General features: G+C 39.5%; 3 protein-coding genes across 4 annotated transcripts in view; 1 reads left to right on the top strand and 2 right to left on the bottom strand.

Moving 5' to 3' along the window:
- Positions 1 to 11,094, bottom strand: part of LOC138021974 (uncharacterized) — a 23,553-nt gene extending 12,459 nt beyond the window's left edge. Inside the window, exon 1 of one of the 2 annotated variants that reach the window (XR_011126491.1) lies at positions 64 to 168. Coding sequence is in view for 1 of the 2 variants with exons in the window: in XM_068869001.1 (XP_068725102.1) it covers positions 10,959 to 10,979 (21 nt within the window). In the remaining variant the exon portion in view is untranslated. Of the gene's footprint in view, positions 1 to 63; positions 169 to 10,958 lie in introns of those variants that run through there. The other variant, XM_068869001.1, reaches the window with a different exon arrangement.
- LOC138018598 (uncharacterized) lies at positions 387 to 2,629 on the bottom strand. Its single transcript, XM_068865290.1, has 4 exons — positions 2,548 to 2,629; positions 2,014 to 2,112; positions 554 to 700; positions 387 to 440 (listed from the first exon to the last, which is right to left on the bottom strand). The coding sequence occupies exons 1-4, from the start codon at positions 2,554 to 2,556 to the stop codon at positions 387 to 389; spliced, it is 309 nt and encodes a 102-aa protein (XP_068721391.1). The 5' UTR covers positions 2,557 to 2,629.
- Positions 8,024 to 17,500, top strand: part of LOC138021973 (uncharacterized) — a 9,967-nt gene continuing 490 nt past the window's right edge. The window contains exons 1-6 of the mRNA XM_068868998.1: positions 8,024 to 8,159; positions 8,605 to 8,703; positions 9,498 to 9,644; positions 14,321 to 14,428; positions 15,058 to 15,235; positions 15,737 to 17,500. The exon at positions 15,737 to 17,500 is cut by the window's right edge and continues 490 nt beyond it. Of these exons, the coding sequence (XP_068725099.1) occupies positions 8,151 to 8,159; positions 8,605 to 8,703; positions 9,498 to 9,644; positions 14,321 to 14,428; positions 15,058 to 15,235; positions 15,737 to 15,912 (717 nt within the window). The 5' untranslated portion in view covers positions 8,024 to 8,150 and the 3' untranslated portion in view covers positions 15,913 to 17,500. The remainder of the gene's footprint in view (positions 8,160 to 8,604; positions 8,704 to 9,497; positions 9,645 to 14,320; positions 14,429 to 15,057; positions 15,236 to 15,736) is intronic.

Raw genomic sequence — 17,500 nt, 5'->3', positions numbered from 1 at the left:
TATTTGGACAAATTTTAAGTAACAAGCCTGAAGAAACGTGTCAACAACTATCTTTTGACTCACCTGTATTAGTATGCTCGATCAAGCATAAGACAAGACAACAGAAGCAGAATGCTAACACCTATGAAAAGTTCGTTTTCCTCGGCGTCCATGTTGACTGGAGTTACATTGTATTGCCGCTGAATGGTAAATCGCGGACTCGGTTATCACTGATCGCTGCGATCGGCTGCGACCATATGTAAACATGCGATTCGCGATCTTCGGTTGAGCGATCGTGCGATCACCTGCGATCGCCCGTTATCGTTTGCGATTATATGTGAACCAGGGTTAGTAAAAGACCAAGTGACGTCATTGTGTTGTCCCGTTAATTCCGATTGCAATAACATTCACTTCATCTTAAACTTTGGTCTTCTTCTATTAAACGTGTGACTTTCCATCTCCTGGAATTTTTTTAAAAGAGCTGCAATTTGTGTTCAAAACCTAGAAGGTATCACTACTGAAAAATTCAATTGAGCACGTTAACAGATTTACTTGTTTGTAGTCACAGGCTTACCAGCTTGAAATCGTGCATAACATTGCTGTGCTCCACGTTATTATGTGCCGGAACTTTAAACACCTCTGTCTGATTCTTCGTGTCGACCTCGATAGTCTCGTTGTACTGTTCGCCATTCTCAGTGACCCTAACGTTGTACTCCGCGACCTGAGACATAAAGTGAATATCATAACATTAGTTATTCTCGCATTTCGATTGGCTCTTTCCTATGATCTATTAGAGGAAAGACGCACTGTTGCCGTCACCATCAGCTTTTATGCGAATAAAGTTTAATTCTTTATTATATAAAACGAATAGATTCCATGTTGCCGTGTGTCTGTTCAGTAATCGATAACGGCAGAAGACGTCAAAATATGGTAAGAACATCAGTGACACGCTCGGCTATCGCCTCGTGTGCAACTTTTTTGTTCTCACCACATTTTGACGTTATCTGTGAACTATTACTTATTATAGTTCACCACTAAATTTTCTCCGATTCTTATTGGTTTAAATTGATCACGTGACGCGATAGTGTTCGTCCGCGGAGAGACACTATCAGCCCATAGGTGCCCGTCCGAGGAAAATACCCAGATGGATAGTAGTCGGCCGCTGAAAAAACAGTTGACAGTTGTACGCTATTCTTTAGCCAATGTACGCTGCGAATTATTGACATTTGTGACAGCCTGTACGCATGAATAAATATTTGATTGATCTGCATTAAGAGGGTTTTGACTGTTTTTCAACTGGCGTACGGAAGAAAATTTAGTGGTGAACAATAAAGACAATAGAGTGTTTCTGTCGAGGAACTATCGGTCTGATAGTTGCCCCTTGGAAATTTGATGTTCTTAAAACTAGCATATTTGCCCTCGAAGCTTCGCTTCTCGGGCAAATATTTGTTTTAAGAACATAAAATTTCCGCGGGGCAACTATCAGCCGATAGTTCCTCGACAGAAACACTCTATTGTTTAAATAGATGCACGGCAACATGGAATCTATTTCTTAAACAGTCCATGACTTCACTCGTCAGAACAAGAATATTTAAATTACATCAATTGAGTGCAAATAACCAGCAACGCGAGTTATCCAAATACAGATAACCAAAGAGCAGACATAGCGTCCAAAATAACTGCTTTCTTTGCTGTTAAAAGTGAAATAGAACAAAAAAGCATCTATCGACGATCCAGTCAATAAATTAATCAACGAATCAATTTGATCAAACTATTAATCAGCCAACCGTTCAGTCTGTCAGTCGATATTTTTCTCCTCTTGAATGCTTAATGCTCTTAGTGCTTAACCAACAAAACTTTTCCCCCATTGTTTTCTGTTTAGCTCTCTTCCTGGTATCTAACTTTGCCAGCGAGATTTTTTTCTGCCGGATTTTAAATCTTTTAAATCTTTTAAATTTGAAGCTAATGGTTGTTCCGATCATGAATTGAACAATTTGCGTGCAACATGCAGTAAAATAACAGAAATAAACTCACCTTTTTAGAGGGAGAATTTTCATTTGCACGTGCCACGTTTGCAGAAGCAAAAACCCAGAGAAATATGAGTGCCACTTGGCACTTGACAAGGGTCCGTTTCTGTAGAAAAAGAAAACAAATGTTACATTCAGCATCGTTTCTTAAAAGGATCCAAATGTTTTTACACCTTGCCAGGAAAAGCATATAGGACTCGAAATACTATTAATCGTTCCACACTGAAATCACTTAGCTGATTAACGGTGCCTAAAGAGTATTTTAAATTTGAAACTGTAAAACATTTACTGGTGACACACCTTCGGATTTTGATGGCATGAGACAAGTGCATTTTCGGAATTATTTAAAACCCTTTAGTCTTAGAAATAGAGAGGAGGTTTCCTCTTTGCAAGTCGCAACTAGGAAATTTAACTGACGAGAAATACTCCGTCAAAAAGAGATAAAACACTGAAACTAATTCAAAAAGCTAATGTAAGTGTCCTATGGAGGCCTGGCTTCCAGTTTAAATTAAAAAACTTTGATAAAGAACTGTGTACTTACGTCCACCATTTTTAAGTTCTCTGTAACTTCTCAGCTGCGTGTTTGATTTCGTCTGCTTGTTACTTGCTTCTCTTCTTTCAGATAGCTCCTCTCAAAGCCAATGCAAAATGCTGACCGATCGCGGATTTTTATGTGCTCAGCCTCGCTCGAACTAGTTCCTGGAATTTGATGAATTTTTAAAATTGTTTCCCTTTCAGCTTGCACGTGAGCGTAATGCTCGAAGAGGGTAAATTCTAATATTACTTTTTCTAAGCTTCCACTTTCAAATAATTAACCCTGTTGTAACACCGGTTTCATCAATCATTGACCACAGTTAATAATTTACATACGGTGAGTTGTAAAATCGTTCGTTTTACGAACAAGCGTTAATTCCTAACCAACATCCAACATCCTTTTATAGTTTTTCTTTGTCCATTCTTTTCGTCATAGGGCAGGGGCTTTGCATTGACAGTTCAGTGAAAAAAAAATTCAAGTGCGCGACATTACACATGAATCCCAGAGAACATTTAATTTCTCAATATTTGACATTTTGATCTTCTGTCTGAGTTATTAGGCATTTTACACTGACTAAAAGGTGAAGTTAGATTTATGAATCCGTGACTTTTGGTCAAATAGTCACTTACTTGATTCCTGATTTTTAATATCGGTTCATTGGAGTTAATGACTAACAAAACGTGCGTAAGCAGCCGTGGTGAAGTGAAGTAATTTTAAGAAGTTATCCTTCACTTTGCTTCGGACTGTTTACTGCGTAACTTGGATATAACTGGATTTACAAAATTCTCAGGATTACAAACGCCGGACGAAGTATTAGAAGCAAAGAATAAATTGCTTTCGAGCGCAGAATAAATTACTTTTAAGTCAAAATTCCTGGCTTAAAGGGATGTTGTTTTCTAAAAATACGAAATCCGGCCTTGGTGAAACATTAAAGTAAACGATGCATTGGCCAAGCCGCTCAGCACTTGCTACGTGCATTTCTTTTGAGATCTGATTGGTTCATTGCGTTTTTATCTGTACAGTTATTTCCTGATGTCTCGATAAACATTAACAGAGTGCAGCCAAATTAATAATTAACATACAAATTAATACAATTTAAAAGGAAAAGTCCGAGAATTTACGTACAAACATTGTTTCCCTTTCAGCTTGCACGGGAGCGTAATGCTCGAAGAAGGTAAATTGAATGCTAATATTAGTTTTCTAAGCTTCCACTTCAAATAATTAACCCTGTTGTAACACCGGTTTCATGAATCATTGACCACACTAATGGATCTTTTTACCGAAACGACGGCCATCTTGGATTCTATTGTTCTGCGAAATATATTATGGGATGCCCATTGGGCAAATTGATGCCTGTTGTGGGGGACAAATTCGGTTTTCCCTTGAAAAATTGCAAGCCAGATTGATTTTTATTTCCTTTGTATTACACGATAATTAATCTGAGACACAGGAAAATTGTTGAACCAATACCAAATTTATACGTACGTTGTGTGCGAATTTGCCCCCTGGACATCCCAAAATACCTCTTTCAGAACAATAGAATTCAAGATGGCCGCCGTATCAGTAAAAACTTTAAGGTCTATTAAGTTAATAATTTACATACGGTGAGTTGTGAAATCGTTCGTTTTACGAACAAGCGTTAATTCCTAACCAACATCCAACATCCTTTTATGGATACAAGGGGAAATAAATTCATTTTTAAAAGTAATTATTTGTTCCGTAGGAATTTTAAATAGTCGAATTTCTTACTGGAAAGTAAGAAACCGAACGCTCGTCTGGGAATGAAAATTTAACTGCTTTAACTTTGTTCCATTCTTTTCGTCTTTGGGGAGGAGCGTTGTATTGGCAGTCCAGTGGAAAAAATTCGAGTGCGCCACTTAACACATAAGGAATGAATGAATCCCAGAGAGCTATTGATTTCTCAATATTTCATATTTTGATTTTCTGTCTGAGTTATTAAGCATTTTAGACTGACTAAAAGATGATGTTCGATCTATGAATCCGTGACTTTTGGTCAAATAGTCACTGAGTTTATTCGTGATTTTTAATTTCGGTTCATTGGAGTTAATGACTAACAAAACGTGCGTAAGCAGCCGTGTTGAGGTGAAGTAATTTTAAGAAGTGATCCTTCACTTTGTTTCGGACTGTTTCCTGGCTTAAAGGGATGTTATTCTCTAAAAATACGAAATCCGGCCTCGGTGAAACATTAAAGTAAACGATGCATTGACCAAGCCGCTCAGCACTGGCTACGTGCATTTCTTTTGAGATCTGATTGGTTTATTGCGTTTCTATCTGTACAGTTATTTCCTGGATGTCGTCTCGATAAACATTAACAGAATGCAGCCAAATTAATAATTAACATACAAATTAATACAATTTAAAAAGAAAAGTCCGAGATTTCACGTACAACCATTTTTTTTTTTAATTTATTTGTTTTCCTTAGAACGTGAGAGGTTTGAATCAGGTTAACTGAAATCAGGAAATTTTGTATGTTTTTCCAGAAAAACATTTGTAACAGGACAATCCCAGAACAAGTGAAATAGGGTTTCCTGAGCATTTTGACAGAAGCTACATAAATCTATGTCAGAGAACTTAATTTTAAATAAAAAGGAATTTGTGGCAATTCTTCTGTGAAGAAACTTAATTAAAAACTGAAAGTTCCTGAGTTTTGTGCTTAATGTACATTTCCTAGGTAATAAATATCTTCAGATTCACAGTCCCTAAGCCATTTCGCTTGGCTTTTCTCAGGGCAGGTACATTTCTTATCTCTGTAGATCTTGTATGCCAGTTGGCTCGGCTCTTTGGAAGAATTTAGCAGTGCCAATACATTTTTTGGGTTTGGGTCGTCTGGCAGCCTCAATTTTAATGTCTTAAAAGCACACTGAATAGCTGAAGCCACTCCGTAATATTCAAGAAAGGAAACGTTAGGGCACCATGCCGTTAAATAAGGCTGTGTAGCCCCATTCAGCCGCCCAAAGCCGAAAGAAATTCTTTGTACAATGAATGAGCCTCTTGCAACATGTAAATTGAAAATTGTTTCTTCAGTAAGCCACTGGAATATTTCTCTTCCATCGGTAGAAAATAAACTTTGGAGGGCACCAAGGAAAACATAATAACCGCGCTTCGTATTTCTAACCTACTAACCGTAATTCAGACTCTTCAATTGTAAAACACCTTTTGTCGAAAATTAACTTGTTCGCGTATTTTCGGTGGCAAGCGATGTAAGAAGGAAATTGCCAAACAGTAGCTCTGAACGGAGACATGTGCATGGAAGAAAATAATCGACTTTTGCTGCATGATTGGTTCTTGCGTCAAAGTACAAAAAGTAGCCTGTTCGAGCACCTTGGTATAAAGTTTTTATTCGAAAACGCACGCCTTCTAATGTCACGACAACACAATTTTGAAATTGACTCTACGAAACCAGGGATATTTTCTAACACTTAGAGAATGATTTCAAAGTGCTAATGTATGGACTTCGCATTTCCAGAAAATTTAACATTATGTTATTTCTCGTTCAGTATACGTATACGTGTATAATGCAAGACCTTTGAATGGTCAGTCCGATATACATTGAAAAAAGTGAACTGATTCCATTCTGTCGGCTCTTCATTATGCTGACAGAGCACCTAAAATTGCTGTTCATGATATGCTAACTTAGCAACGTAAAAGGAACTTTAACTAAAAAATAAAGCCAAGACTGGCTCAATGCCACAGAGCCTAGGAGTCCACTTCAAAATTGTGTTGTCGTCACATTAGAAGGCGCGAACGGCTACTTTTTGTACTTTGACGCAAGAACCAATCATGCAGCAAAGTGAATTATTTTCTTCCATGCACATGTCTTCGTTCAGAGCTACTGTTTGGCAATTTCCTTCTTACATCGCTTGCCACCGAAAATACGCGAACAAGCTAATTTTCGACAAAAGCTGTTTTACAATTGAAGAGTCTGTCATTAAACAATTACGGTTATTAGGTTAGAAATACGAAATTAATTATGGTGTGATACAAAGGAAGTAAAAATCAATCTGGCTTGCAATTTTTCAAAGGAAAACCGAATTTATCCCCCACAACAGGGATCAATTTGCCCAATGGGCATCCCATAAGATATTTCGCAGAACAATAGAATCCAAGATGGCCGTCGTTTCGGTAAAAAGATCCATTACTGGGGTCAATGATTGATGAAACCGGTGTTACAACAGGGTTAATTATTTAAAAGTGGAAGCTTAGAAAAAAGTAATATTAGCATTTACCTTCTTCGAGCATTACGCTCCCGTGCAAGCTGAAAGGGAAACAATGTTTGTACGTGAATTCTCGGACTTTTCTTTTTTAAATTGTATTATATTGTATGTTAATTATTAAATTGCCTGCATTCTGTTAATGTTTATCGAGACATCCAGGAAATAACTGTACAGATAGAAACGCAATGAACTAATCAGAACTCAAAAGAAATGCACGTAGCCAGTGCTGAGCGGCTTGGCCACTGCATCGTTTACTTTAATGTTTCAGCAAGGCCGGATTTCGTATTTTTAGAAAACAACATCCCTTTAAGCCAGGAATTTTGACTTAAAAGTAATTTATTCCGCGCTCGAAAGCAATTTATTCTTTGCTTCTAATATTTCGTCCGGCGTTTGTAATCCTGAGAATTTTGTAAATCCAGTTATATCCAAGTTACGCAGCAAACAGTCCAAAGCAAAGTGAAGGATAACTTCTTACTTCACCACAGCAGCTTACGCACGTTTTGTTAGTTATTAACTCCAATAAACCGAAATTAAAAATCAGGAATCAAGTCAGTGACTATTTGACCAAAAGTCACGGATTCATAGATCTAACTTCACCTTTTAGTCAGTCTAAAATGCCTAATAACTCAGACAGAAGATCAAAATGTCAAATATTGAGAAATTAATTGTTCTCTGGGATTCATGTGTAATGTCGCGCACTCGAATTTTTTTTCACTGAAATGTCAATGCAAAGCCCCTGCCCTATGACGAAAAGAATGGACAAAGAAAAACTGTGCTTCTCGAACAAAATTAAAACAGTTAAATTTTCATTCCCATATGAGCGTTCGCCTTTCACCGAAACGATGTGTCTTTGAAAATTAATTCGTTCCAAATTGATTTTTAAAACGTCCTTTTCCAGTAAGAAATTCTACTATTTAAAAATTCCTACGGAACAAATTATTACGTACTTTAAAAAATGAATTTATTTCCCCCTTTTATCCATAAAAGGATGTTGGATGTTGGTTAGGAATTAACGCTTGTTCGTAAAACGAACGTTTTCACAACTCACCGTATGTAAATTATTAACTGTGGTCAATGATTGATGAGACCGGTGTTACAAAAGGATTAATTATTTGAAAGTGGAAGCTTAGAAAAAGTAATAATAGAATTTACCCTCTTCGAGCATTACGCTCACGTGCAAGCTGAAAGGGAAACAATTTTAAAAATTCATCAAATTCCAGGAACTAGTTCGAGCGAGGCTGAGCACATAAAAATCCGCGATCGGTCATCATTTTGCATCAAGTTGGCTTTGAGAGGAGCTATCTGAAAGGAGAGAAGCAAGTATCAAGCAGACGAAATCAAACACGCAGCTGAGAAGTTACAGAGAACTTAAAAATGGTGGACGTAAGTACACAGTTCTTTATCAACGTTTTTCAATTTAAACTGGAAGCCAGGCCTCGGCTCCATAGGACACTTACATTAGCTTTTTGAATTAGTTTCAGTGTTTTATCTCTTTTTGACGGAGTATTTTTCGTCAGTTTTATTTCCTAGTTGCGACTTGCAAAGAGGAAACCTCCTCTCTATTTCTAATTAAGACTAAAGGGGTTTTAAATAATTCCGAAAATGCACTTGTCTCATGCCATCAAAATTCGAAGGTGTGTCACCAGTAAACGTTTTACAGTTTCAAATTTAAAATACTCTTTAGGCACCGTTAATCAGCTAAGTGATTTCAGTGTGGAACGATTAATAGTATTTCGAGTCCTATATGCTTTTCCTGGCAAGGTGTAAAAATATTTGGATCCTTTTTAGAAACGATGCTGAATGTAACGTTTCTTTTCTTTTTCTACAGAAACGGACCCTTGTCAAGTGCCAAGTGGCACTCATATTTCTCTGGGTTTTTGCTTCTGCAAACGTGGCACGTGCAAATGAAAATTCTCCCTCTAAAAGGGTGAGTTTATTTCTGTTATTTTACTGCATGTTGCACGCAAATTGTTCAATTCATGATCGGAACAACCGTTAGCTTCAAATTTAAAAGATTTAAAAGATTTAAAATCCGGCAGAAAAAAATCTCGCTGGCAAAGTTAGATACCAGGAAGAGAGCTAAACAGAAAACAATGGGGGAAAGTTTTGTTGGTAAAGCACTAACAATGATTCAAGAGGAGAAAAATATCGACTGAGAGACTGAACGGCCGGCTGATTAATAGTTTGATCAAATTGATTCGCTGATTAATTTATTGACTGGATCGTCAATAAATCCTTTTTTGTTCTATTTCATTTTTAACAGCAAAGAAAGCAGTTATTTTGCACGCTATGTCTGCTATTTGATTATCTGTATTTGGATAACTCCAGTTGCTGGTTATTTGCGCTCAATTGATGTAATTTAAATATTCTTGTTCTGACGAGTGAAGTCATGGTCTGTTTAAGAAATAGATTCCATGTTGCCGTGCATCTATTCAGTAATAGATCACAGAAAACGTCAAAATGTGGTAAGAACAAAAAAGGCGATAGCCGAGCGTGTCACTGATGTTCTTACCACATTTTGACGTCTTCTGCCGTGATCGATTACTGAACAGACACACGGCAACATGGAATCTATTCGTTTTATATGATAAAGAATTAAACTTTATTCGCATAAAAGCTGATGGTGACGTCAACAGTGCGTCTTTCCTCTAATGGATCATAGGAAAGAACCAATCGAAATGCGAGAATAACTAATGTTATGATATTCACTTTATGTCTCAGGTCGCGGAGTACAACGTTAGGATCACTGAGACTGGCGAACAGTACAACGAGACGATCGAGGTCGACACGGAGAGTCAGACAGAGGTGTTTAAAGTTCCGGCACATAACAACGTGGAGCACAGCAATGTTATGCACGATTTCAAGCTGGTAAGCCTGTGACTACAAACAAGTAAATCTGTTAAGGTGGCTCGATTGAATTTTTGAGTGGTGATACCTTCTAGGTTTGAACACAAATTGCAGCTCTTTTTAAAAAATTCCAAGGGCTGGACAGTCACACGTTTAATAGTGGAAGATCAAAGTTTAAGATGAAGTGAATGTTATTGCAATCGGGATTACCATGACAACACAATGACGTCACTGGTTCTTTTACTTAAAGGGGCTAGGTCACGCTATTTTAGGTAATTTTGTTTAATTTTGTTAATTATGAGCTCTAAACGTCAAATTGACAGAACAAGCCTCTTTCATTTGCAAAATCACGGCCACGTAACAACTGAGATTGATTTTCCAGCTGTGTAAATGACATTTTGATATAGACTGATATAAATTTGAAAAAAAGTGGGCCGAGGTTTTTCAAATTTACCCAAATTCAATCCATTTCAATCCTCTCCAGTTTTGTCCATACATGGCACTTCTTGGCTTCCCTGTGTTTTGTTAGAGTTTTGTTAGTTTTAAACAGTTATTTTGATATTTTAGTTAATTCTATGACCATTCGATCAGTGCTGAAATTGCCTAAAATTGCGTGACCTAGCCCCTTTAAGCCTGGTTTACATACAATCGCAAACGATAGCGGGCGATCGCAGGTGATCGCACGATCGCTCAAGCGAATATCGCGAATCGCATGTTCACATATGGTCGCAGCCGATCGCAGCGATCAGTGATAACCGAGTCCGCGATTTACCATTCAGCGGCAATACAATGTAACTCCAGTCAACCCAATCTCGTTCCCAGAGTCCTCGGGCTTCTTGGTCAGCGGGTGAGCGCCCGGAGAGACTCTGGGATAATCGACTTGAACTATATTTTTGATTGGCCGCTTGCGTAACAATGGCAGTCCGACAGGAAGTCGGTAAGTAATTCGGAAAACCCAGAATTTGAAGGGAGATTCAAAATCTAAAACTAGTTTCAGTGCTGTTTTTGTTTTTCTACCTCAGAAATATATAAATCACAGAAATAAAAAACCACGAGGTTTGAATTATGTCTTATACCGTACGGGAATTTTCCCACGTTGCTAAAAAGTGATTACTGTTGCTGTTGCAAAAGTACCGTGGGAACACATTATTCAGTCTCTTTGAGGAGAAATCCGTGGAATAAAGTCTTGTAAAAGCCATTCAGAATTACGGAAACATCAAATCGTAGTAGAAGAGGAATTTTGTGTCGTTTCCACAAAAATTTGTCGATCGTGTGGCTTGCACGATGGCATACTGAACAATGGAATGTACGCTGAAACACTTAAAATACACTTACCGAAAGCGTCAGGCGTTTCATTTTCACTTGCTCTTACAGCAAGCCAATGATCATTTCTCCAGTTTCTTTGTGTGCAAGGCTAAAATTCTTGTTCTCGAACACTTTCAACCCGCCATTTCTACTGTTTACGGTTTTCCCTTTTCTGTTTCCGGTTAAACTCAAACATATGTAATAAGACCGGAACCCACGTTTTCTGGGAAAATGGAGTCGATTATCCCAGAGTCTCTCCGGGCGCTCACCCGCTGGCCAAAAAGCCCGAGGACTCTGGGTACGAGATTGCAGTCAACCAACATGGACGCCGCTTTTAATAGGTGTTAGCATTCTGCTTCTGTTGTCTTTATTTAAACGGAGAATCGCCGCTAGATCAAAGAAGAAACGTTGCTTCTGGGTGCGGAAAGTCTTAAGAGAGAGAGAGAGAGAAATCTATGGAGCTTTTCATACGTTATTTAATGAGCTACGACTTTGATCGAGCATACTAATACAGGGGTTTTGCTAAAAGCAGGCCCGCGGCCCAGCGGCCCGCGGCCCACGGCCCGCCACGGCCCGCCACGGCCCAGCGGCCCGGCGGCCCGAAGGCCCAGCGGTCCGCGGCCAACGGTCCACGACGGCCCGGTGGCCCGGAGGCCCACACAGTTTTGTTGTCCAGCGGTAAATCCACGCGCATGCACAGCTTTGCATCGGGTTTGGGCGCGCAAATGAAAGACGGTGAGTTTGAATTCGTTTACCATTTTAATAATCATTTTAATCCTTTTCGATCTTTTCTTTTGTTGCATGTTGCTAAGTGAAAAACGTTGTCATTCTCTGTTGTTTTCGTCTGTTTACAACAACAAACAGAAACAAGGATTCAAATGATTAAAATGGTAAACGAATAGGCCATTTCCGAGTTCATATCCGCCTTCTCTTCAAAGCGAGTCTAAGTGCAAAGTTTTTGTGATGGGAATTAGTTCTACTTTACATATGAATGAAAACTAATTTTCATAAGAAAAACTTCGCACTTAGACTCGCCTTGAAGAGGAGGTAGACATGAACTCGGAAATGGCCTATTCAAACTCACCGTCGTCCATTTTGCACGCCCAAACCCGATGCAGATCTGTGCATGCGCGTGGATTTACGCTGGACAAAAAAACTGTGGAAAATCAGGACTGGGCTACCGGGCCGCCGGGCCGTCGCGGGCCGTGGGCCGTGGGCCGCTGGGCCTTCGGGCCGCCGGGCCGCTGGGCCGTGGCGGGCCGTGGGCCGCGGGCCGCTGGGCCGCGGGCCTGCTTTTAGCAAAACCCCTAATACAGGTGAGTCAAAAGATAGTTGTTTATACGTTTATCACGCTTGTTACTTAAAATTTGTCCAAATAGCCATGTAAGAAAGAAAAAGGGTGGTTGTTAATCTTGTGCTTTTGCATGTACTAAATTTATGTGGTTGCTGTTCTACAGTATGCTTGTGCTTTTTTCCGCTAGCACCTCGACATGCATCAAAGAACAGATGAAAGCCTTGATAGCGGGCATGGGTGTTTCCTTTAGAAAGCGGGGTTGATGCCACCACATTGTTCTCACATAAAGAGTTCTGAAATTCCAAATTCTCTTCTTTTCCATCTTCGTTCTCATCTGTGTCATATTCAGATGACTCTTGCAGTTGGATAGTGTCGGGTCTTTCACTTGAATCGTCTTCATTCACTGGCGAGGAAGATGTCGAGCAGCTACTCTCACTTTCAGGTGATGGTACTGATACATTGGAAACTGTTGGTCTGTGCTCGATATGCACAGTAAGCCATTCGAGATTTATAAATTCACATGGAATGGGGACGGCGTCTCGACCATATCCAGATGGAACACTCTTTCGGTAGCGTCCACACGTGGTTCTTACGTTACGAAACTTCTTCTGAGCAGCTGCTGGGGAAATAATGAAAACTTCTTCTACTTTGAACCAGGCATTAATCTTCTTGAACTTGTCTTTGAATTCTTTTGCTAAAGCGATTGAACAAACAATCATATTTTCTAATTTCTTCGATAAATTGTCAATTTCACCTCCGATCTTGTCAAAACACACGCACGTGTAAAAGTTGATAAACAACTGGTTGTCATGGTATCATGCCGCTGCAGTGTTGCACACTAGAAAAACATAGCATTATGGGACACATTCCAATCGCATGATCGCAGAACTTTCCAGGTGATCTGGTGACGTAACTTGGAGGACTGGGAAGAAAAATTTTAATGCCGTATCCCATAACCGCGCGCGGCGCGGTGTTGTTTTACAAACTCCCTGCAGTATTTCCATCGCCAAAACTCAACAGATCATTCCGTGTCTACCACATTTCCTGTTACTGAATGAACATTCAAGTAGACCCGACAAGATCTAACCTCGCTTCTGCCATTCGGTATTGGCAACCCAGAAATAACTAAAAAGCCACTCCAGCTGGGTTGCCAAAACATCCTGATATGCAGATTTCCGTAATCCGCTCGGGCTGTCCGAAAGCAATTATATGTTGAAAAACTCAATCGAGCCATGTTAACTTAGAATAGCGCAGAAGAGATCTAAAAAAGAACTTGGCATGTTCAAGTCCTGGACAAAACAAAATTTACTTAAACTTACCAAAAAAAGCAACCTTTGCTGATCACACCTTTTAAGAGGGCAGTCCGTTAAATTTGGCTGGATTAGGAAAGGATTTTGGGAAGGCTAAGCTGAGGAAAAATAAGGGGTACACTTACCAAAACAGACTGTCCCTGATACAAGAGAGCTCTAGGTTGTAGCGTTGCGTTTAGGTTCCCATCTTTTAATTATTAACCTCAAACCCAATGAACCTCAACTTTGTAATTTTTTGTGGTGTCTTATAGAGCCGTTTTCAATAAGTGTCGAAAGTAATGTCGTAATTGTCTTGGTTTGGAATTCCGGGCCTACACTTTGCGACTGGCTCAAAAATGTCCACCAACTCTCTTAACCAATCAGAGCAGCAAAACCAGAACCAATCATGACTTGCTTGAACGCATTTTGCTTTGCTTGGCGCCGGCTTCACGTATTTGCTGAGTTCATTGCGTTTCTCAGTTTCATCTGCTCTGATTCGTCACAGTAATTACTTTGCTTTTGGTTTTACTACAGTCAATTGAAAATCGTTCTAATCTATAGAAATTTTAATACGTGGCCGGGAAGATTTCAGAATCTCCAAGAACTCTCCAAAAAACTAAGTGAACTAGTGTTTTAATTAAGACAACTTTACCTCGCTTTTAAACACGTCTAAGCTATGGAGTAAATAGCGTATTTGGCTTTTTGGACGGATGGGAGCGAGCTCCTGAAGCCACACCGACAATGTCTGGTTTACTGCACTCAAGTTGTTGACTCATCTGTTTCAAAACTGTTGTTTTTCATTCCCACAGAATCTGTCCTTGATCAAGCTACCGGAAGAAATGGTGTGTTATCTCGTGCCTCTTGCAAAAGACCTACCTGAGCCAGGAAAACTGATAAGTGATCTTGATCAGAATCAGGTGAATATATGCAAGCTGTTTGCAAAATGAATGGTGTTTAGTACAAGTAGGATATGATTCGTTTCATGTCTTGCGCTTGTTTTTCAAACACTTGTGTTTGGCTCAGCTAAAAGCACCTCTAATTAGAAAATGCATTATTTTTGGAGATACGGGGTCAGACAATAAAGCTTATTTTGAAAAATCCGAGTGGAAAGGCTAAAACATCTAATTTATCGGAAACACCGATAACGTTAAGAACTTTAATATTTTCATCGCAGAATACTTGAAAACAGGTAATGAAAGCCGTCGGTCGGTCGGAACCAGGACGGACGCGTATTTCCATACTACAACCCGAATTCGATTCTATTGATTATCGATGTGAGTCGAATTTGTTGTTGGTTTTCAGCCCTGCTCCGAGAGATTTTCTCTGAGTTCTCCGTTTTTGGCTCCCTTTTCAGAAACCAGCAATTCCAAATTCCAATTACTTCGATCCAGAACAGTGGACACGCGGAAGAGCCGCATGGCGAACGTGCCACTTCTAATTCCTGTTATCCTGTTATCGTTGATTTATACAGCGCCCTCACCCGGCAATGCCTTACACCGTAACACGCACCGTTGAGAACTAACTTGAGCTGTTCTAAATCTTACAGGGAAATGACAGCGACGAGACAATAACGCTGAGCAAGTGGACCGTGGGTAAAATGGTAGATGCATCTAGTCGAAGTTCCATACTCAGCCCATCTTTGGACAAGTTCTGCGCGGATTTCCCGATATTTTACGCCAAAAAGACGCTGGATTCGATGGAAGCAACAAAGATACAAAACAGTGGTGAGATAAGTGTTTTCGTTATACGCTTTCGGAAAGAACGCTTTCCGTGATTGGCTGAATTTGCTTGCCGTATGCGGATCTTTCAAGTCTGCTGTGCATTATGGGGCTGAATATGCCATGGTTCGACAAACAGATCGATAAAATCAGAGTCATGCTATGTAATTCGGGAAGACTCAGACATAGCGTGACAGTGCACGGCTCATCGTCAACACTTAACAAAGAATATTCTCCTCCTTCGTTAAAGCTAACAAAAATCACACAATAATTTTCCCAAACAGCGTTTCAACCCATATGACAATTGTTTGCGCTCAGAGATCTGAAGCAGCGGGAGAAAGATTACTTTCCCAAAATTCATGTCGTCTGACTAAACAAATTAATGTTCGCACCAAGCCCGTAGGCACTTTAGTTTCCAAAGAAAAACAGTTTCTGAAGAAATACAGAACACTCTTATAACATGAAACTGAACGCATAACTGAACTTTCCCCCGTTTTTTTTCCGCAGGAAAGGAACGTCGAAGACGTCAAACACTATGTAGGGTTTCTTATCGGTGCTACCGGGTGTGTTATTCGTACAGGTGTTGCTCCTGGTTTTTCTGTCATTGGTATCACAGGGTGTATAACATCTGTTATCGACGCATCATATGCGACAGACGTAACGTTTTCGTTAATGAAGTGTAAGATGTACTCTGCACTAGTCTCTACCTTATTTCCAGCCACTCTGACAAACTTCAGGTTTTTTTTAGTCGAAGACGGTCTCAAATAAGTGTGATTTCCAATGATAGAATATTAATAAATACTGCTTTTTCCTTCTTTTGCAAACTCGTTTCAAATTTAACTTCTTGTTCACAGGCCCGATTACTGACATGGTTTTTGGTGCCCAGGTTTGATAAGACCTTACAATTTTTTTTTGTTTCTGTGCCACAATGGCAACGACTTTCACCAGTACTCTCTTTTCAACCAGCACATAAGACATACTAAACCATAGCCAAGGAACCTCAACTCCCACAAAACATTACCCTAAAATATTGGATATAAAAAATGTTATCAATCAGGAAAAAACTGAAATTTAAAATCGTCTGTGTTTGTTCTGAATTTTTCCTCGCACCGGCATTTTGGATTTTACGTCGTCCGATACGGTACTTGCTATTGTCATGCGCTTTTTTTGTCTCTAGCCCAAAGCAGAACCGGGTGACGTCTTAAAGTTAAAATGGCGGCCTGAGAGAAATTAAAAAGCGAATATTGGTGGTTCTGATATCCAATCTTTAGTTTAGGAGAAGACTTCTATCTCGGCACGTCCCTTCATTTTCTTAGTAGAGTTGTTTATTGTGCACCAAGTCAGCACTGATACTGAGCAAGGGTAGTCTTTACTTTTCACGTACGGTGTAGTACATTACAATTAACTGCGCAGTCACGAACAAAGATGTGACAATCGGTGTTTCTAACTTCGACTGCGCACAGCATTACAGATGAAAGTTTTCGATACAAAAGGCGCCCTTGGTAGCAGTTCTCGCTTGTAAGATCTCAAGTTAACGTTATTCATATATTGTTTATGATTCCTCCTTTCTGGCCGGGAATCAACTCTCATATTTTCCCCCGTGTTAATTATTACTTTTGGTAGTACGTTTCGTAGTTTTCGTTTGCTCATTGATTAACACACATGACATGAGTGACTCACCTGTTTCTATATCTAATTTTTCACGTTGTTGCAGTGCATTGCGCTCTAGGGGTTAATTAGTTTCTAACGCTTCATGCATTGGTATGTAGTTACGTCATGCGAGATTTTGATGGAAGGAAATGTCATTCGACGGCATCTTCTTTTTATCAACACTGCTCTGAAGCAAAACTGTATTTTGTTTTACTTTAATTTTGCTATGTCCGACTGCTAGGAAGTTCATAATCCTTTCCTTGCCCCCGTCCTACACAATTGTACTTTTTGTCACTGTTACTTAGTTAGAAATTGTTTTGTTGTCGTCTCACTGCAGAGTGATAGAGTACAAAGGTTTATTATTTTGTAGATAGATCGCCTCCAAGCGCTGTTTCTTGCGGTAATCGAGGAACAATTCCTTGGGCCCTGCTTATTGCGAGACTCAGAGAAGCGGTCAGTTATGTTTGGCGATGACACGCTCAGAGTTGGCGCATAACTCAGTTTTGTTGTGGTTATTGTTTTTGTTTGTTTGTTTACTTTTGATTTTGAATTTATTCACCGTCGAAAACATTTCCTAGGAAAATTGAGCCTTACTTCCTCACTTATCCTTCAGTATACAGG

Source organism: Montipora capricornis, chromosome 10 (genome assembly GCF_036669925.1).
Source record: "Montipora capricornis isolate CH-2021 chromosome 10, ASM3666992v2, whole genome shotgun sequence".
NCBI lineage: Eukaryota > Metazoa > Cnidaria > Anthozoa > Scleractinia > Acroporidae > Montipora > Montipora capricornis.
The sequence above is the reverse complement of the archived record's forward strand: the minus strand, read 5'-3'. Positions and strand labels throughout refer to the sequence as shown.